At 46.1% G+C, this 14,128-nt stretch overlaps 1 protein-coding gene across 16 annotated transcripts in view; it reads right to left on the reverse strand.

Moving 5' to 3' along the window:
* Nucleotides 1-14,128, reverse strand: part of MAP7D2 (MAP7 domain containing 2) — a 105,748-nt gene that overhangs the window by 16,128 nt on the left and 75,492 nt on the right. For all 16 annotated transcript variants that reach the window (XM_082447028.1, XM_082447032.1, XM_082447021.1 and 13 more), the window contains 2 exons: nt 1,901-2,169; nt 1,191-1,323 (listed from right to left, as the gene is read on the reverse strand). In XM_082447028.1, the coding sequence (XP_082303154.1) occupies nt 1,191-1,323; nt 1,901-2,169 (402 nt within the window). The remainder of the gene's footprint in view (nt 1-1,190; nt 1,324-1,900; nt 2,170-14,128) is intronic.

The raw sequence follows: 14,128 nt of genomic DNA on the forward strand, positions 1-14,128 counted from the left end.
TAGGAGGAATGCTGAGTGTGAGGTCTGCAGACTGAGTGTGAGTAGAGGAAATAGAGACAGGCAGTACAGTCAATTCTTTGAGGAGCTGCGCTGTGAAGGAAACGGGACACGCTGCTGGCTGGAAGGCAGAGAGCTGCACCTTCCCTAGCACAAGCTACAGGCACGCGACTCACCTGCTCAGGGCCTGCACATCCCAAGCCCTGTCACTGAGGTCCTGCGACTCACCTTCCTCTCCTGGGACCTCCCTTCACATATCCTGCGGCCCACCCAACCCAGCCCAAGCACACCACTCAATAAAAAGACCTGCTGCTGTTGACCAAAAGGTTGGAGGTGGGAAAATCATCAGAGAAGTCCAGAGTTCGAAGAAGGAACCAGCCAGACCTCCCCGCTACCCTTTCAAATAAATAAATCAGCAGAAGTGTAATGACAGACCACAAAAGACTTGCCAAGGTCACTTAAGGATGAAGAATATTCTATTACTGATTAAACTCAGCGCCATGGCTGAGTGAAGCACGGCAACATGGCTGGCTCCCTGTCACGTTAAATCCTCTCAACAGTACTGGACTGTACTCTGTGATTATCCTAAGAGCTTCCTTTATCAATTTAATGATAAAATCTACCTTGCCCTTCAACATGCATTTCTCTCTGAATACTAAGACCAGAATAGGCAGAACTGTCTGTATTTTGACCAAGTGCCCCAGGGGCCAATGCAGTGGTTCTCAAACCCTGGTGAGCTACTGAAGCAGGACACGGCCTGGGCCTGTGTATTTTCACCGCAACCCCTGACTGACTCTGACACCCTCCGAAGTTTAGGGACCACTGCCATGACATCTTCTTTCGTGCTCCAGGATGGGAGTCCCCGTACCTCGCGTCTCAAGGACTATGAGGTCAGCTTCAGCCCCAGCTAGGAGCCTCTGCTCAACCCTCCTTTCTCTTACCTGGGGGTGAGAGTTAGAATAATTTGGGGGGAAAAACATGATTCAGGAAGCAGAATCAAGATGTCTACATCCGGAACCTCCTGTCTTTTCAGGGAGAACCTCATTCTATAAACAAAACTCAAACTCCTTTGATAGCTCTACGAGGCCTGGCTGGTCCTAGAGTCCATGCTGAGAACAGGGGCTGTCGGTAACCCTGAGATCCAGGAGCTGGGAGCTTCCGCGTGATCTGAAAAGGTCTGAGCACCCCCATACCTGTCTTGCTCTTCCTTCTCCAGACGTTCTTGCTCCTCCTGTTCCTTCTGCAGCCGGGCCTGTCGTCTCTTTTCGGCCAGCATCTTTGAGGCCTCTCCTGCATCAGTGGTGCCCGCTGTGGGCTTCCACGAGGCTGCGTTGGAGGAAAAGATCAAGGGAAATGAAACAGTGACTGCACTCACACGGCAGCTACCACTTGGAATTGAAAAATCCAACCCAGTGGGTGATGGGAAATGCTGCCAGGACCAGCACAATCAGCCACCAAGCAGAGAGGCTGCAACAGGCTGGCTGTGACCCTGGACGCATTCCACCACGGAGGGCAGTGGAAAGGCGACGGGGAGAGACAGGGTCACCAGCAAGTCCCAAGGCAGCCACCACCGCTGCGCCGATCTGGGTGAACCCACCGCAGCTGTCACGGAAGCTTCAAGGACTAAAGGAAGACCCGCTCTGTGGGAAGGGCAGATGCTGGCTGGATGCAGCTGAGCACCCCCGTGGGCTTCCACGGCTAGGAGCAGCGTCAGCCCCTCGGTCTCCTCTGCCAGGAGACCCTCAGGAGAGCGAGGGGAAGGACTCGGGGCGACAAGCAAGCCTGAGAGAGTGGCACGAGGGCATGGAGTTGTCTCCGGGAAAAATCCCCGTCTCTTCCCCAAACCCGAGACTGCCGCGTGGATGGAGTCAGAGGGAGAACCGGCGGGGCGAGGAGGGCCTACCTCCACCACCCTCGGCCTTCCCTGCCGCGGCCTCATGCTTCTCGGTGGCGTGTCTGTCTGCCACGTGCTTCTCTGGGGCCTCCTCCCCAGGTGGGCCGGCTGCCTGCTGAGCCAGGGCGCCCTCCCTTTCCTTGTTGCTCTTCTCTTTCTCTGCTTTCTTCTTGGGTGTTTCCTGGCCAGAAAAGGCGGGGAAGCGGTACTTCACCGGAGACCCTGGGTATGGCGGCTTCACGTTCTTTGGAGACTGTGGATATGCTTTTGAAGTTGCCCTGGAAAACCAAAACCACGCCAGAAGATGATTACCGGGCCTGACCACAGAACCCTCTGTTCCAAAGATACCTGGTTCCAAAGAGTTGAACAATTTCATCCTTCAAGGGGAACAAATGTAAGGCGGAGCACACACTCAGAAGTCCCTGAAGTAGGACTTCCCTGGTGGCGCAGTGGTTAAGAATCCGCCTGCCAATGCAGGGGACACGGGTTCAAGCCCTGGTCCAGGAAGATCCCACATGCCGCGGAGCAACTAAGCCCGCACGCCACAACTACTGAAGCCCGCGTGCCTAGAGTCCGTGCTCTGCAACAAGAGAAGCTAGTGCAATGAGAAGCCCGCGCACCGCAACGAAGAGTAGCCCTCACTCGCCGCAACTAGAGAAAGCCTGCGCGCGGCAACGAAGACCCAACACAGCCAAGAAATATAAATAAGTAAGTAAGTAAGAAGTCCCTGAAGTATTATCACCCTAACAGGAACGTATGGTATCTAGAAGATGTCCCTGGTGGAAGGGACAATATTTTAGGAAGCCCAGCCGATGATGTCATGTCCGAATTTCACTTAAGTTTGACGACAACATAAGAATAAAGTGTTAGGCATTTTCCTACCTCCGCTTTTTAGAGGAGCACCAGGGTTGGATCTGGCTTCAGCATATGGCAATGAACGACCCTGCTCCCATTTTTTTCTATTATGGCAAAATACAAACAACATGAACTTTACCATCTTAACCACTTTGAAGTGTACAGTTCAGTGGCATTAAGTACATTCACTCTGTGGTGCAACCATCCCCACCGTCCATCTCCAGAACTCTGTACTCTTTAAACACTAACTCCATATTCCCGCCTCTCCCCAGCCCCTGGCAACCACCTTGCCACTTTCTGTCTCCAGGAATTTGACAATTCCGCATACCTCATAGAAGTGGAATCATACAGCATTTGCCCTTTTGTGTCTGGCTTATTTCCCTCTGCATAATGTCTTCAATGTTTCTAGTTCCTTTTTTTTTTTTTAATTCACCACTACTGAGGTATAATTGACGTCTGGTTCCTTTTCAAGTTCTGAGAAACAAAGTCAGCCAAGAGGTGGGGACAGGGGGTGTCTTTTTGGAGGTTCCTAAGGTTTAAAAGACTCTCTCCTGCTACTGGGAAGATGCAAAAGGTGAGGGCAAGCCCGTGTCTACCCAGGAAAACACCACTTTGTTAAAATGCAGGACCCTGTCTTACATCTGTTGGAAGAAGGTCCATTACAGGTGTGCTGGCCTAGGCCTGGCTCCTGGTGACGTAGATAACAGCCTAGCTTCAGTTGCCGAGGGTACCCAAAGTTCGCACAGGGGTGCGACATTTGTACAGAGTACTTTTTAGGAAGAACATAAAGTAATCTGTTCGTAAATTACGCATTGTCACTCTCAATCCTGTAGCAGGCTGAACCATATGAAATTGCTAATGTTCAACCATTTTTGATCTATAAAAACAGAAATAAAAATGGCAACTCAACGTAATATTAAAGGCCAATTTCTCACCAGAGACCTAAAGAGTTTCCTAATCAGATCCTGGTGGTAAGGAAAAAATATAATCAGATCAATATTAAACTTGGTCTTGAGCTGGAAAATAATCCTCAAGTGGTATGTGGACTGGAAAAGATGCAGGCCAGTTTTCCAATGATGCTCTCATGGTAAAAGCCCAGCTCCGGGTGCCAAGGGGAACACGTTTTCTCAGTTAATGCCAGGCTGAGGGCCACACAATGACCCAATGAATACGACTTGAACGTGATCTGAATTTTAAAAATTCAGTTATTTCAGCATCAACCATTTTACTGATATGGAATCAGTCCAGATCCCACTTCCACGGTGGACTGTCCACCCCTCTCTGGCAGTCTGCTCCCTAGCTGGACCACTGTGACCCCAGAAAGAATCACTTCATACTCGCCACACCGACTTCCCTTGTGCCACCATTCTGTTAGGCCTGGAGCCACACAGAACCCCCGTGACACCTCGTCCACGTGGACGGTGCCTCCTCTTTGCAGACTGTTCTCCCTCTGCCCTGGGGCTCAGCCAACTCAGGCCCCACCATTCCCGAGGGACCTCTTGACAAGCAGGCGTTTCTATATAACCTTGGTTTTCTACTTTTGTTCCTAGACCCTAACCAAATAAAAGCCAGGCACAGAATCCTCTTGCTTCCTCCATATACGTATGCATGTGTACCAGGGTTTCTCAATCCTGCCATGACATTTGGGGCTGAATCATTCCTTGTTGTGGAGCTATTCTGTGCACCGTTCAGCAGCATCCCTGGCCTCAACCCGCTATAGATGCCAGTAGCAATCTCCACTCCCCCCGACCCACCACAGGTGTGACAATCAAAAATGTCTGCAGACATTGTCAAATGCCCCCGCAGGGGCAAGATCACCCCCAGCTGAGAACCACTGAGGTGAGACATACATATAGCGCCCCCACGCCCCTTCTATCTGTATAAAGCAGGTAAAAGTGGTGCTGCTCTGGTTGAGGGGCAGTGTCCGAATCCCCACGCCCCCCGAGGCCCGCCTGAGAGTCTCCTGAGAGCCCTGGCTTGAGAGGGCATCATCAGTGCCTTCTGTGTTCAGACAGCCAGGGTCGCACCTGGATCCCTCCCCCAGTGATCTGGAGCTCACACTTCCTCTAGCACCCTCCAGAACTGTGTCCACACTTCCTGAGGGCTGTCTGCACACCAGCCCCTGTGCTGCTAAGTGTATTTGTGTATGTATGTGTGTATACGTGTATGTCTCTTTTAGTTGTCAAAAACTGGTATGACACAGGTACTATTATTAGGGTCACTTTATGGAGGTACGAAGCGGGCTTAGAGAGGTTAAGTAAGCCACAGAACTGCGGTCTGTGCCCACGACTCCCTGACTCCACTTCTTCCAACTTGGCCCTACTCCCTGTGTCGCAATGGTGGCTAAGCCAGAGCTTGGGGTCACCACGATCCCCAGATGTTCATTTTAGACCTGGCACAGAGTAAGCACACAACAGCTGTTATATCGGTGTTAGTGAAACATATAAAATAAAAATCCGAATTATCCTCACAGACAAGAACGAACCAAAAGCAGGAGGAAGAAGTAAAACGGGGGAAACCACAAGCCCCGCTACCTCATGATGACAGCGCTCCATTAAGCATCGTTTTCCAATCAGCTGCAAAAACCTGCATTTAGGTTCAAACAGCCTGTACCACCGTACAGCAGGGGATCTTCTGCTTGGCAACACTCTCCTTCCACGCTGTCGTCTAGGGCCATACTGCTGCTATAACCACCAGGAGGGTGTCTTAAAGGACCTGGTCTAATGCACTGAGGCGATCAAAACACATCACTTACTCCCTGGAATGTCAAGTGCATGCTCTGTGCAGCTCCGGTCCAACCACTGTGCAGGGACGGGCAATGGCAAACAATTACTCCTGAATGTGGGATTTGGAGAGAGAGGCAACAGGAAAGACTGCTATTTTATGGTAGATGACGCGGACAGAAACACCTTCTCCTCCCGTAAGCATTCCTATCTTGACTCATTAAATAGGAAATTCTGCTATTGAAAGGACTGGCAAAAAAGCCGTTTGCTCTTCTTCCTTGCCCTCAACCTCCTCCCCAAGGAGTGAGGCATGACTTCTCTGCTTGGTGAGACAGAGCAGAGGTGCTGGGCACCCACTGCCCAGTCCATTTGAGTTCTCTCGGGCACCTGCCTGCAGCGAGCGCACATCTGAGCTTCCCTCAGTGGTGCCTGAGAGGTGGGTTCCCCCCGGGGTCCTGGTGCAGGCGCCTCTGCTGCGCATGGGCAGACACGCGAGGAGCTCTTCTGCAGACCCCACTCCCACCAGGAGGGTCCCCGGGGCTGGACTAGGGGGAGTGGGTAAGGGGCCTGAACTGGCTGCAGGCCCACTTCATTCTATAGTCTTGCCTTAGTAGCAGAATGCCAGCATCTGGATCCCAACACGACCCCAGGGTCTGGTCTAAATGGCTCACTCACGGAAGGGAATGAGCCCGATGCCAGTCACACCCTCAGTCAGTGTGCCCGGAGCCTGTAAGAGGGACATGCAGGGCAGGACTACAATCCCAGGGGGAAAAAGCTGGTCTGCCCTGGGTGTGAGAGGTTCTGACAGCCTCAGACCTACTCAGCCCTGCTCAGCCTTGTTTCAACTTGCCTTAAGAGAACAGTCACGCGTAGGTTCTGTTCACACCACAGACTGTAAGGTTCTGTTCTAAATAATACTGGGCCAATTATCCATGAGCACACATCTAAAAATAATTGCTACCTGAAAAGTAAGGGTGAATTATTTGGGATAAAACTCAACATACTAAGGAGTCCATCTACATTCCCCTACCCCAGCCCTTGCCCAATAAACAGAATAAATGAGAACGCACACACACACACCTCGTACACACAATACAAACATGACCTTCAAATTAGAGAAGTGTAGGTGAATCATTGATTTTTTTAACAGCGAATGACCAAAATACAGAATACAATCTTAGAAGTTCCCTCCAGATCCATAGAGTTTCCTGCTCAACCTGCCTCACTACTTCCCTACGTGGTTGTAGCACCTTGCCCGCAAGAGCTGCTGAGCGTGGGAAGCTTGAACCGGGCAATGCTGGTCTGTCTGGCAGACCCCCGAGGCTCTCTGGTCTCCTGCTCACACCACTTACTGCAAGCCAAACGAAGTCTGGCAAAGCTACTGTTTCCCCAATTTCCTAGAAATAGATATCTTGGCTGATGAAAGAAATTAAACACAAATCAATCAGGGAACTCACTGTGCTTTCATAGAGTTTTGTTTTTAAGTACCGTCTCATCTATTTAATAACGGTTTATTTGGTCACCACAATAACCCAGTGAGGAAGGTAGGAAATTACTATTAACCATATTTTAGATAAGAAAACCAAAATCCTAAGTGCTTAAATGACCTTTCCCAAGAGGTGTAAACAGATGAGAGAGTCACGTCACTTGATTTTTCATCTTGCTTTTTTATAGCTTTTCCACTCCAAGTTTTAAAAGTTCAATACTTCCAATGATTAAACATCTAACAAAGGGAATTCACAAATTTTGTTGGGGTGGTAGAGATAGGCCTTCCTGATGCACAAGGCAGGATTATATAACCTTTTGAGGTTCCATGACTGGTAGGAAATATGAACAGACACCTCTGTAAGTAGAGCAGCAAGAAGAACTCTCGGGAGAGGGCTGTCATGCTTCTGAACATGAGTTTACTGCAAAGCAGATCCCCAAAGGACTTTTTTCACCCCACATCTTGGAATCTAGTTCTATTTTTTCCAAAGCCCCTTAACTCCAAGCACAGTGAACACAGCCCACTCACAAGATGGGAGGGGTCTGTGGCCTCGTCAGCACAGCTTGGCCAACATTCTGAGAAGTCTATTTGTCAATGGTCCCATTTTACTATTTACTTTCCAGAGAGAAAAAGAGCAATTTTATACCACAGAAACCTGTGGATACCACCTTAACCCAGTGATCAAAGTTACCATCACCAGTAATGAAACAACTTGACATCATGGCCTCCTGATAAGATGCGCTGAGAAGGAACCAACATCCCTTACACGGGATTCCTGCCCCAAATGTATAACCTGAGTCTAATCATGAGGAAACAGCAGACTGACTCAAACTGAAGGACAGTCCTCAAAAAAAAAACCAAAAAGAAAACCGGTCTGTGCTCTTTAAAAATGTCAGGGTCATAAAGAAAGGCTGAAGAACCGTTGCAAGTTAACACAGTCTAAGGAGACAAGACAACTAATTGCAATGTGGGACGCTGGGTTGGATTCTGGACCAGGAAAAAAAAACTGTTCCAGAGGATCTCACTGGGACAACAGGCAAAAGTTGCATACAGTCTGTAAATTAAGTAACAACATCATGTCAAATGTTAACTTTTCTGATTTTTCACAATTGTACTGTGGTTATACAAAAGAATGTCTTCATTCTTAGGTATAAAGGGTCATGATGTCTGCAACTGATTCTCAAATGGTTCTTGGAAAATATGTGTGTGTGTGTGTGTGTGTGTGTGTGTGTGTGTGTGTGTGCCTATGGAGACTATGTGAGAGTGAGTAGGGGATGGGAATGATGAAGCAAGTGTGGCTAAATGCTAACAGGATGAGTCAAGTTCTAGTCTTGCAATTCTTCTATAGGGTTGAAATGATTTCAAAATAAAAAGGTTTTAAAAAATTGGTCTAAACTCAAATTATCCTCTACTAAGACGGACAAATACAGGGCAAGGACTGGGTGAGCAGATAAGTATGGCTGTGAGGAGGGGTATAACTTAACATTTTCAATTATCCTTTTCAAGAAAATTTTCAGGTAAGAATGTAAAAGCCTATTTGAGAAGGATGGTGGTAACACAAACAATAGTTAAATTGTCACTGCAGGGAGCCCTGATCCACTGCAGATGCTCATCTGTGGGCAGGGAAAACCATGCCACCCATCTACAGAGAAGCCTATGAGAATGGTGCTCGGCAAGGATTGATTAAATGTCCTCAACCACCAGAGAAATAGGCTGGCTCCAGGAGCCTGTGATTCTGAGAGGGAGGTGCTTATTTGGGGCCATCCATACAACTTCGCCTTAACTTCTTCCCTCATGTGGACTGTCTGTTTTGTTTCTAACGCATGATAAAATGAAATTAACCTAGATTCCTGATACAAAATTGATCTCAGGTAAGCTATCTCTGAAAGTCATTATCTTTGGCAGCTTATATTTTCTAAAGATGGCCACAATAATATCTCCTCCCATCCCACATGATCTTCTTGAGTTTATTTTTCCGTCCCATTGAATCTGAGGTGGTCTCACTGCTTTGACCAAGACAGTACAGCAGAGAAGGAACACTGTGCCAATTCGGGGCATAGTCCTTAACTGGGGTTAATGGGCCATCATCCTTAATGGGCCATCTTGGACCTTAAGCTTAGTCGAGCCCTAGGTTGTAATTTAACTGTAGCACCAGATGACATTGAACTGTAATTGCACGGAAGACCCCAGAGGTGAGAACTTCCCAGTGAGCCCATGTCAACCCACAGAACCACCACACAAAAGACCCTAAGAGAGACCCTCCCGGTAAGCCCAAGTCACAGAGCTGTGAGAATTAATAACAAATCGTTGTTTTATGCTACTAAATTTTAGAGAGTCTATTACAGCAGCAAGGGATAACGGACACATTCCCCATCATAATGACCAAACTAACTTAGAATACATTTCTAAGAACCTGAAACCATGAGAGAACATTTCACACTGAAGAACTAGGGGTACAGGCAGCACCTACACACAGAGGGCAGAGACAGGCTGGGTAAATGCACTTGACCACACTTGATTTCCTTTCTCTAGGTTACAAGAAGAAAGATATGCTCCATCCACATCTTTGAGAGTCTTGCTGAAGCTAGTTTTTTAAAACCCATACAAGTACCGGACAATGCCAACCAACAATGAAAATAAACTTGAACACTTAAAAGAGCAAAGCCATTAATATGCACAGCCGCCTACAGTGACTTAATTGATCTGAGATCCGGGAGGGGAACAATGTGCTGTCAGAGCCATTCATCACATGGCCCGTCTGGGTTTCTGGATGGGATTTCAAAGTGGCTAGACCCCCGCCCCAGGCCATTCAAAGCCATGTCACTTCCAGTGCGCTTTAAAGATCACACACTTGGTCTGCACAGAGGGAAAGTTGAAAATGCCACTTTGCTTGGGGCTTATTTTGTGTGACACTATTTTCAAAACCAAGTGTTTCTTTTTCATCTTTCTTTAATATTGAGTATACAAAAGAATATTTATAAAATACGAAAGGTATGAAGAATGATAAAACAAATGTTCACACATGCACCAACTAGCTCAAGGGAAAGACATACTATGCCAGGATCTTCCACGTGCCCCTCCCTGAGCCCATCCCCAACTTCCCACTCAGAGGCCATCATCACTCTGCATCTTATGTTTGCCATTTTCTTAAAATCATTTTACCACATTTATATTCTTAAAAACACACTGGTTTTCCAACATCTAGGAACTCAGTATACATGGAATCAAACTGCTGACATTCTTCTACAACTTCCTTCTCGACACTACGTTCCTGAGATCCACCCACTGGTTGCAGGCAGCTGCAATCCACTCTTTTTCACTGCTGTATAGTTTGGTTGGATTTTCAGAATATACTTACAGTCTACTTGACTTTCCGCATTTCTCAGACCTGGCCCATACCCAGTGTGGTTCAGCCGCTAATTTTCACCCCAGGGAGAAACTAAATTTCTTTCAGAACATTTTAAAAATCAAGAAACGTTTGCTATTCCTTAGACCTCTCAACTTGGTAATTCTGATTTAGAGGTGCCCGAGCAACTTCTATTGCCAGGGCACCTCATAAAGAGAGAAGGATTCTGGAGTTTGACAGTACACAGGCAGTTCAGCTGTGTTAGTGTGTGCTATTTTTCCTGCCTGTGTTAGAGACAACATGTATGGGGCTCTAAAAATAAAAGCCAGTCCATTAATTTCTCTTTGTTGAAAGTGGCAGGAATACCGTGCAGCATGGTACAGAAACCAGCATCCCTCATCGTTTAAAAATTCCCCAAGTGAAATATACAGCACAGAAAAGAGAATGTTTAAGAAACTGATCAGAGGGAGAATAAACTGATGAATGTCCCAGAAGGAACGAGGAGGCAAAGGGCCTGAGTTCTCAGGTAGGTTTGGCCCCAGCGTTGCCCAGACCTGCCCGGACCACTCTGCCTTCCAGGTCCGCCTTTCCCCCCTGGCTAGCGTCCCACAGACTCATGTTGAGCGCAGACTGTGCAACAATAAACTGAGTCAGCCCCCACCCTTGGGGCAGCCTAGCAGGAGATAATCAAGTACAGTGAGGCACAGATCAATTCGGCCTGCTCCCTCACCTCATGCAGGGCGCTCTGCTCAAAAGTCACCTCCTCAGAGAAGCCTTTTCTGACCACCTGATGTAGCTCCTCCCCTCCACCATCCTCTGCCATCTGACCTGGGCTCATTTTTCTTCACAGCACTTATCACCACCTGATATTATATTTGTTGTTCACTGTCAGGCAAGCTCCATGAAGGCTGAGAAGATCACTGGACACAGAGTAGGTGCTCTATGGGTGCCTGATGAACGAATGACTGACCCAGCTATGTTCTGTTAGCACAGTGAAGGGGGCGAATTCAGCTTTGGCTAGCTCTGGAGAGGAGGACAGCTGACTGAGTCCTGAGGGGTGAGCAGTTCAACGTGGGCAGCTCTCTCTTTGGAGCAGGCCTGGAACTGTCCTCATCTGGGTCCACATCTCCATCCCACCTCTCCGGGGCCCGTCCAAGTGGAGACTATTTTCATTCATTTGGGGATTCTCTGGAGCATCTGGCACAGTGACTTGCATTCATTCATTCCATGAATACTTATAAAGCTTCTACTAGGTGCCCATTACTGTTCTAGATAGAGTAGAAATTCTAAATATTTCTCTAAATTGAACTGAATTTTTAAAAGTCTGGGATTGTGTTTGAGTATCTTTGGTCAGAGAGAGCTTTTTAAAACTCAGATGATATGTCCTTTAAAATATAAAATAGTTCCTGAATCACACCTTCAAGATTTTCAACTTCAAAAAAATAGCACAGAGCCCACTGCAAGCTTGCTTCCAAAAACTGAATTCTCATCTCTGTAGAGGGCAACAACCCTCTTGGTTCACCTCAGTGAAATTTACAATGATGATGCAAGGACCATGAGTCAAGATCCAGGAAAGAGAGGGTAGAATCTGGGAAAACCCCAGTACGAATAGGTTTTTCTCTCTGTTAATGTCAATGTCCCAAACTGACATCAGAGTACTGACATGCAGATGGAAGGCTCAGAAATAAGACAAAGACAAACAGAGACCTCACAGCTCACTTAATGGATTTGGAGTTTGCAAGAAAGCAATACCATAACCAAAGACAGGCAATATAGGCACAGAAAGAATGCAATGGACTTAAGGAAAAAAAAAAAAAAAACCCAAGATGCTATTAATTCAGTAATGTGCTACAGAAAGATTTTCTTTATGGAAGGCACATACATCAATAACCAGTAGTAGTAGTTTATAAAAACCATAGCAATCTCTGAGCAAAACAATGTTAGTGAAAGAGTCTCTGTTAGGAAGCAACAAATCAGAAATAAGAGCTGCTATCACCTCGAAATATTTTTTAAAAATTCCCAAGTGTTAGAGGGCAGACAGCAGAAGCAAGAAGAACTACAATCCTGCAGCCTGTGGAACAAAACCACATTCACAGAAAGATAGGCAAGATGAAAAGGCAGAGGGCTATGTACCAGATGAAGGAACAAGATAAAAACCCCAGAAAAACAACTAAATGAAGTGGAGGTAGGCAACCTTCCAGAAAAAGAATTCAGAATAATGATAGTGAAGATGATCCAGGACCTCAGAAAAACAATGGAGGCAAAGATCGAGAAGACGCAAGAAATGATTAACAAAGACCTAGAAGAATTAAAGAACAAACAAACAGAGATGAACAATACAATAACTGAAATGAAAACTACACTAGAAGGAATCAATAGCAGAATAACTGAGGCAGAAGAACGGATAAGTGACCTGGAAGGCAGAATGGTGGAATTCACTGCTGCAGAACAGAAAAAAGAAAAAAGGATGAAAAGAAATGAAGACAGCCTAAGAGACCTCTGGGACAACATTAAACGCAACAACATTCGCATTATAGGGGTCCCAGAAGGAGAAGAGAGAGAGAAAGGACCAGAGAAAATATTTGAAGAGATTACAGTCGAAAACTTCCCTAACATGGGAAAGGAAATAGCCACCCAAGTCCAGGAAGCGCAGAGAGTCCCATACAGGATAAACCCAAGGAGAAACATGCCGAGACACATAGTAGTCAAACTGGCAAAAATTAAAGACAAAGAAAAATTATTGAAAGCAGCAAGGGAAAAACAACAAATAACATACAAGGGAACTCCCATAAGGTTAACAGCTGATTTCTCAGCAGAAACTCTACAAGCCAGAAGGGAGTGGCATGATATACTTAAAGTGATGAAAGGGAAGAAACTACAACCAAGATTACTCTAGCTGGCAAGGATCGCATTCAGATTCGATGGAGAAATCAAAAGCTTTACAGACAAGCAAAAGCTAAGAGAATTCAACACCACCAAACCAGCTCTACAACAAATGCTAAAAGAACTTCTCTAAGTGGGAAATACAAGAGAAGAAAAGGACCTACAAAAACAAACCCAAAACAATTAAGAAAATGGTCATAGGAACATACATATCGATAATTACCTTAAACGTGAATGGATTAAATGCTCCAACCAAAAGACACAGGCTTGCTGAATGGATACAAAAACAAGACCCATATATATGCTGTCTACAAGAGACCCACTTCAGACCTAGGGACACATACAGACTGAAAGTGAGGGGATGGAAAAAGATATTCCATGCAAATGGAAATCAAAAGAAAGCTGGAATAGCAATACTCATACCAGATAAAATAGACTTTAAAATAAAGAATGTTACAAGAGACAAGGAAGGACACTACATAATGATCAAGGGATCAATCCAAGAAGAAGATATAACAATTATAAATATATATGCACCCAACACAGGAGCACCCCAATACAAAAGGCAACTGCTAACAGCTATAAAAGAGGAAATCGACAGTAACACAATAATAGTGGGGGACTTCACAGGTGAATTGTATCAAACATTTAGAGAAGAGCTAACACTCATCCTTCTCAAACTCTTCCAAAAAACTGTGGAGGAAGGAACACTCCCAAACTTATTCTAGGAGGCCACCATCACCCTGATACTAAAACCAGACAAAGATACTACAAAAAAAGAAAATTACAGACCAATATCACTGATAAATATAGATGCAAAAATCCTCAACAAAATACTAGCAAACAGAATCCAACAACACATTAAATGGATCATACACCATGATCAAGTGGGATTTATCCAGGGATGCAAGGATTCTTCAATATACGCAAATCAATGTGATACA

Source organism: Balaenoptera physalus (assembly GCF_965194825.1).
Source record: "Balaenoptera physalus genome assembly, chromosome: X".
NCBI classification, from domain to species: Eukaryota; Metazoa; Chordata; class Mammalia; order Artiodactyla; family Balaenopteridae; genus Balaenoptera; species Balaenoptera physalus.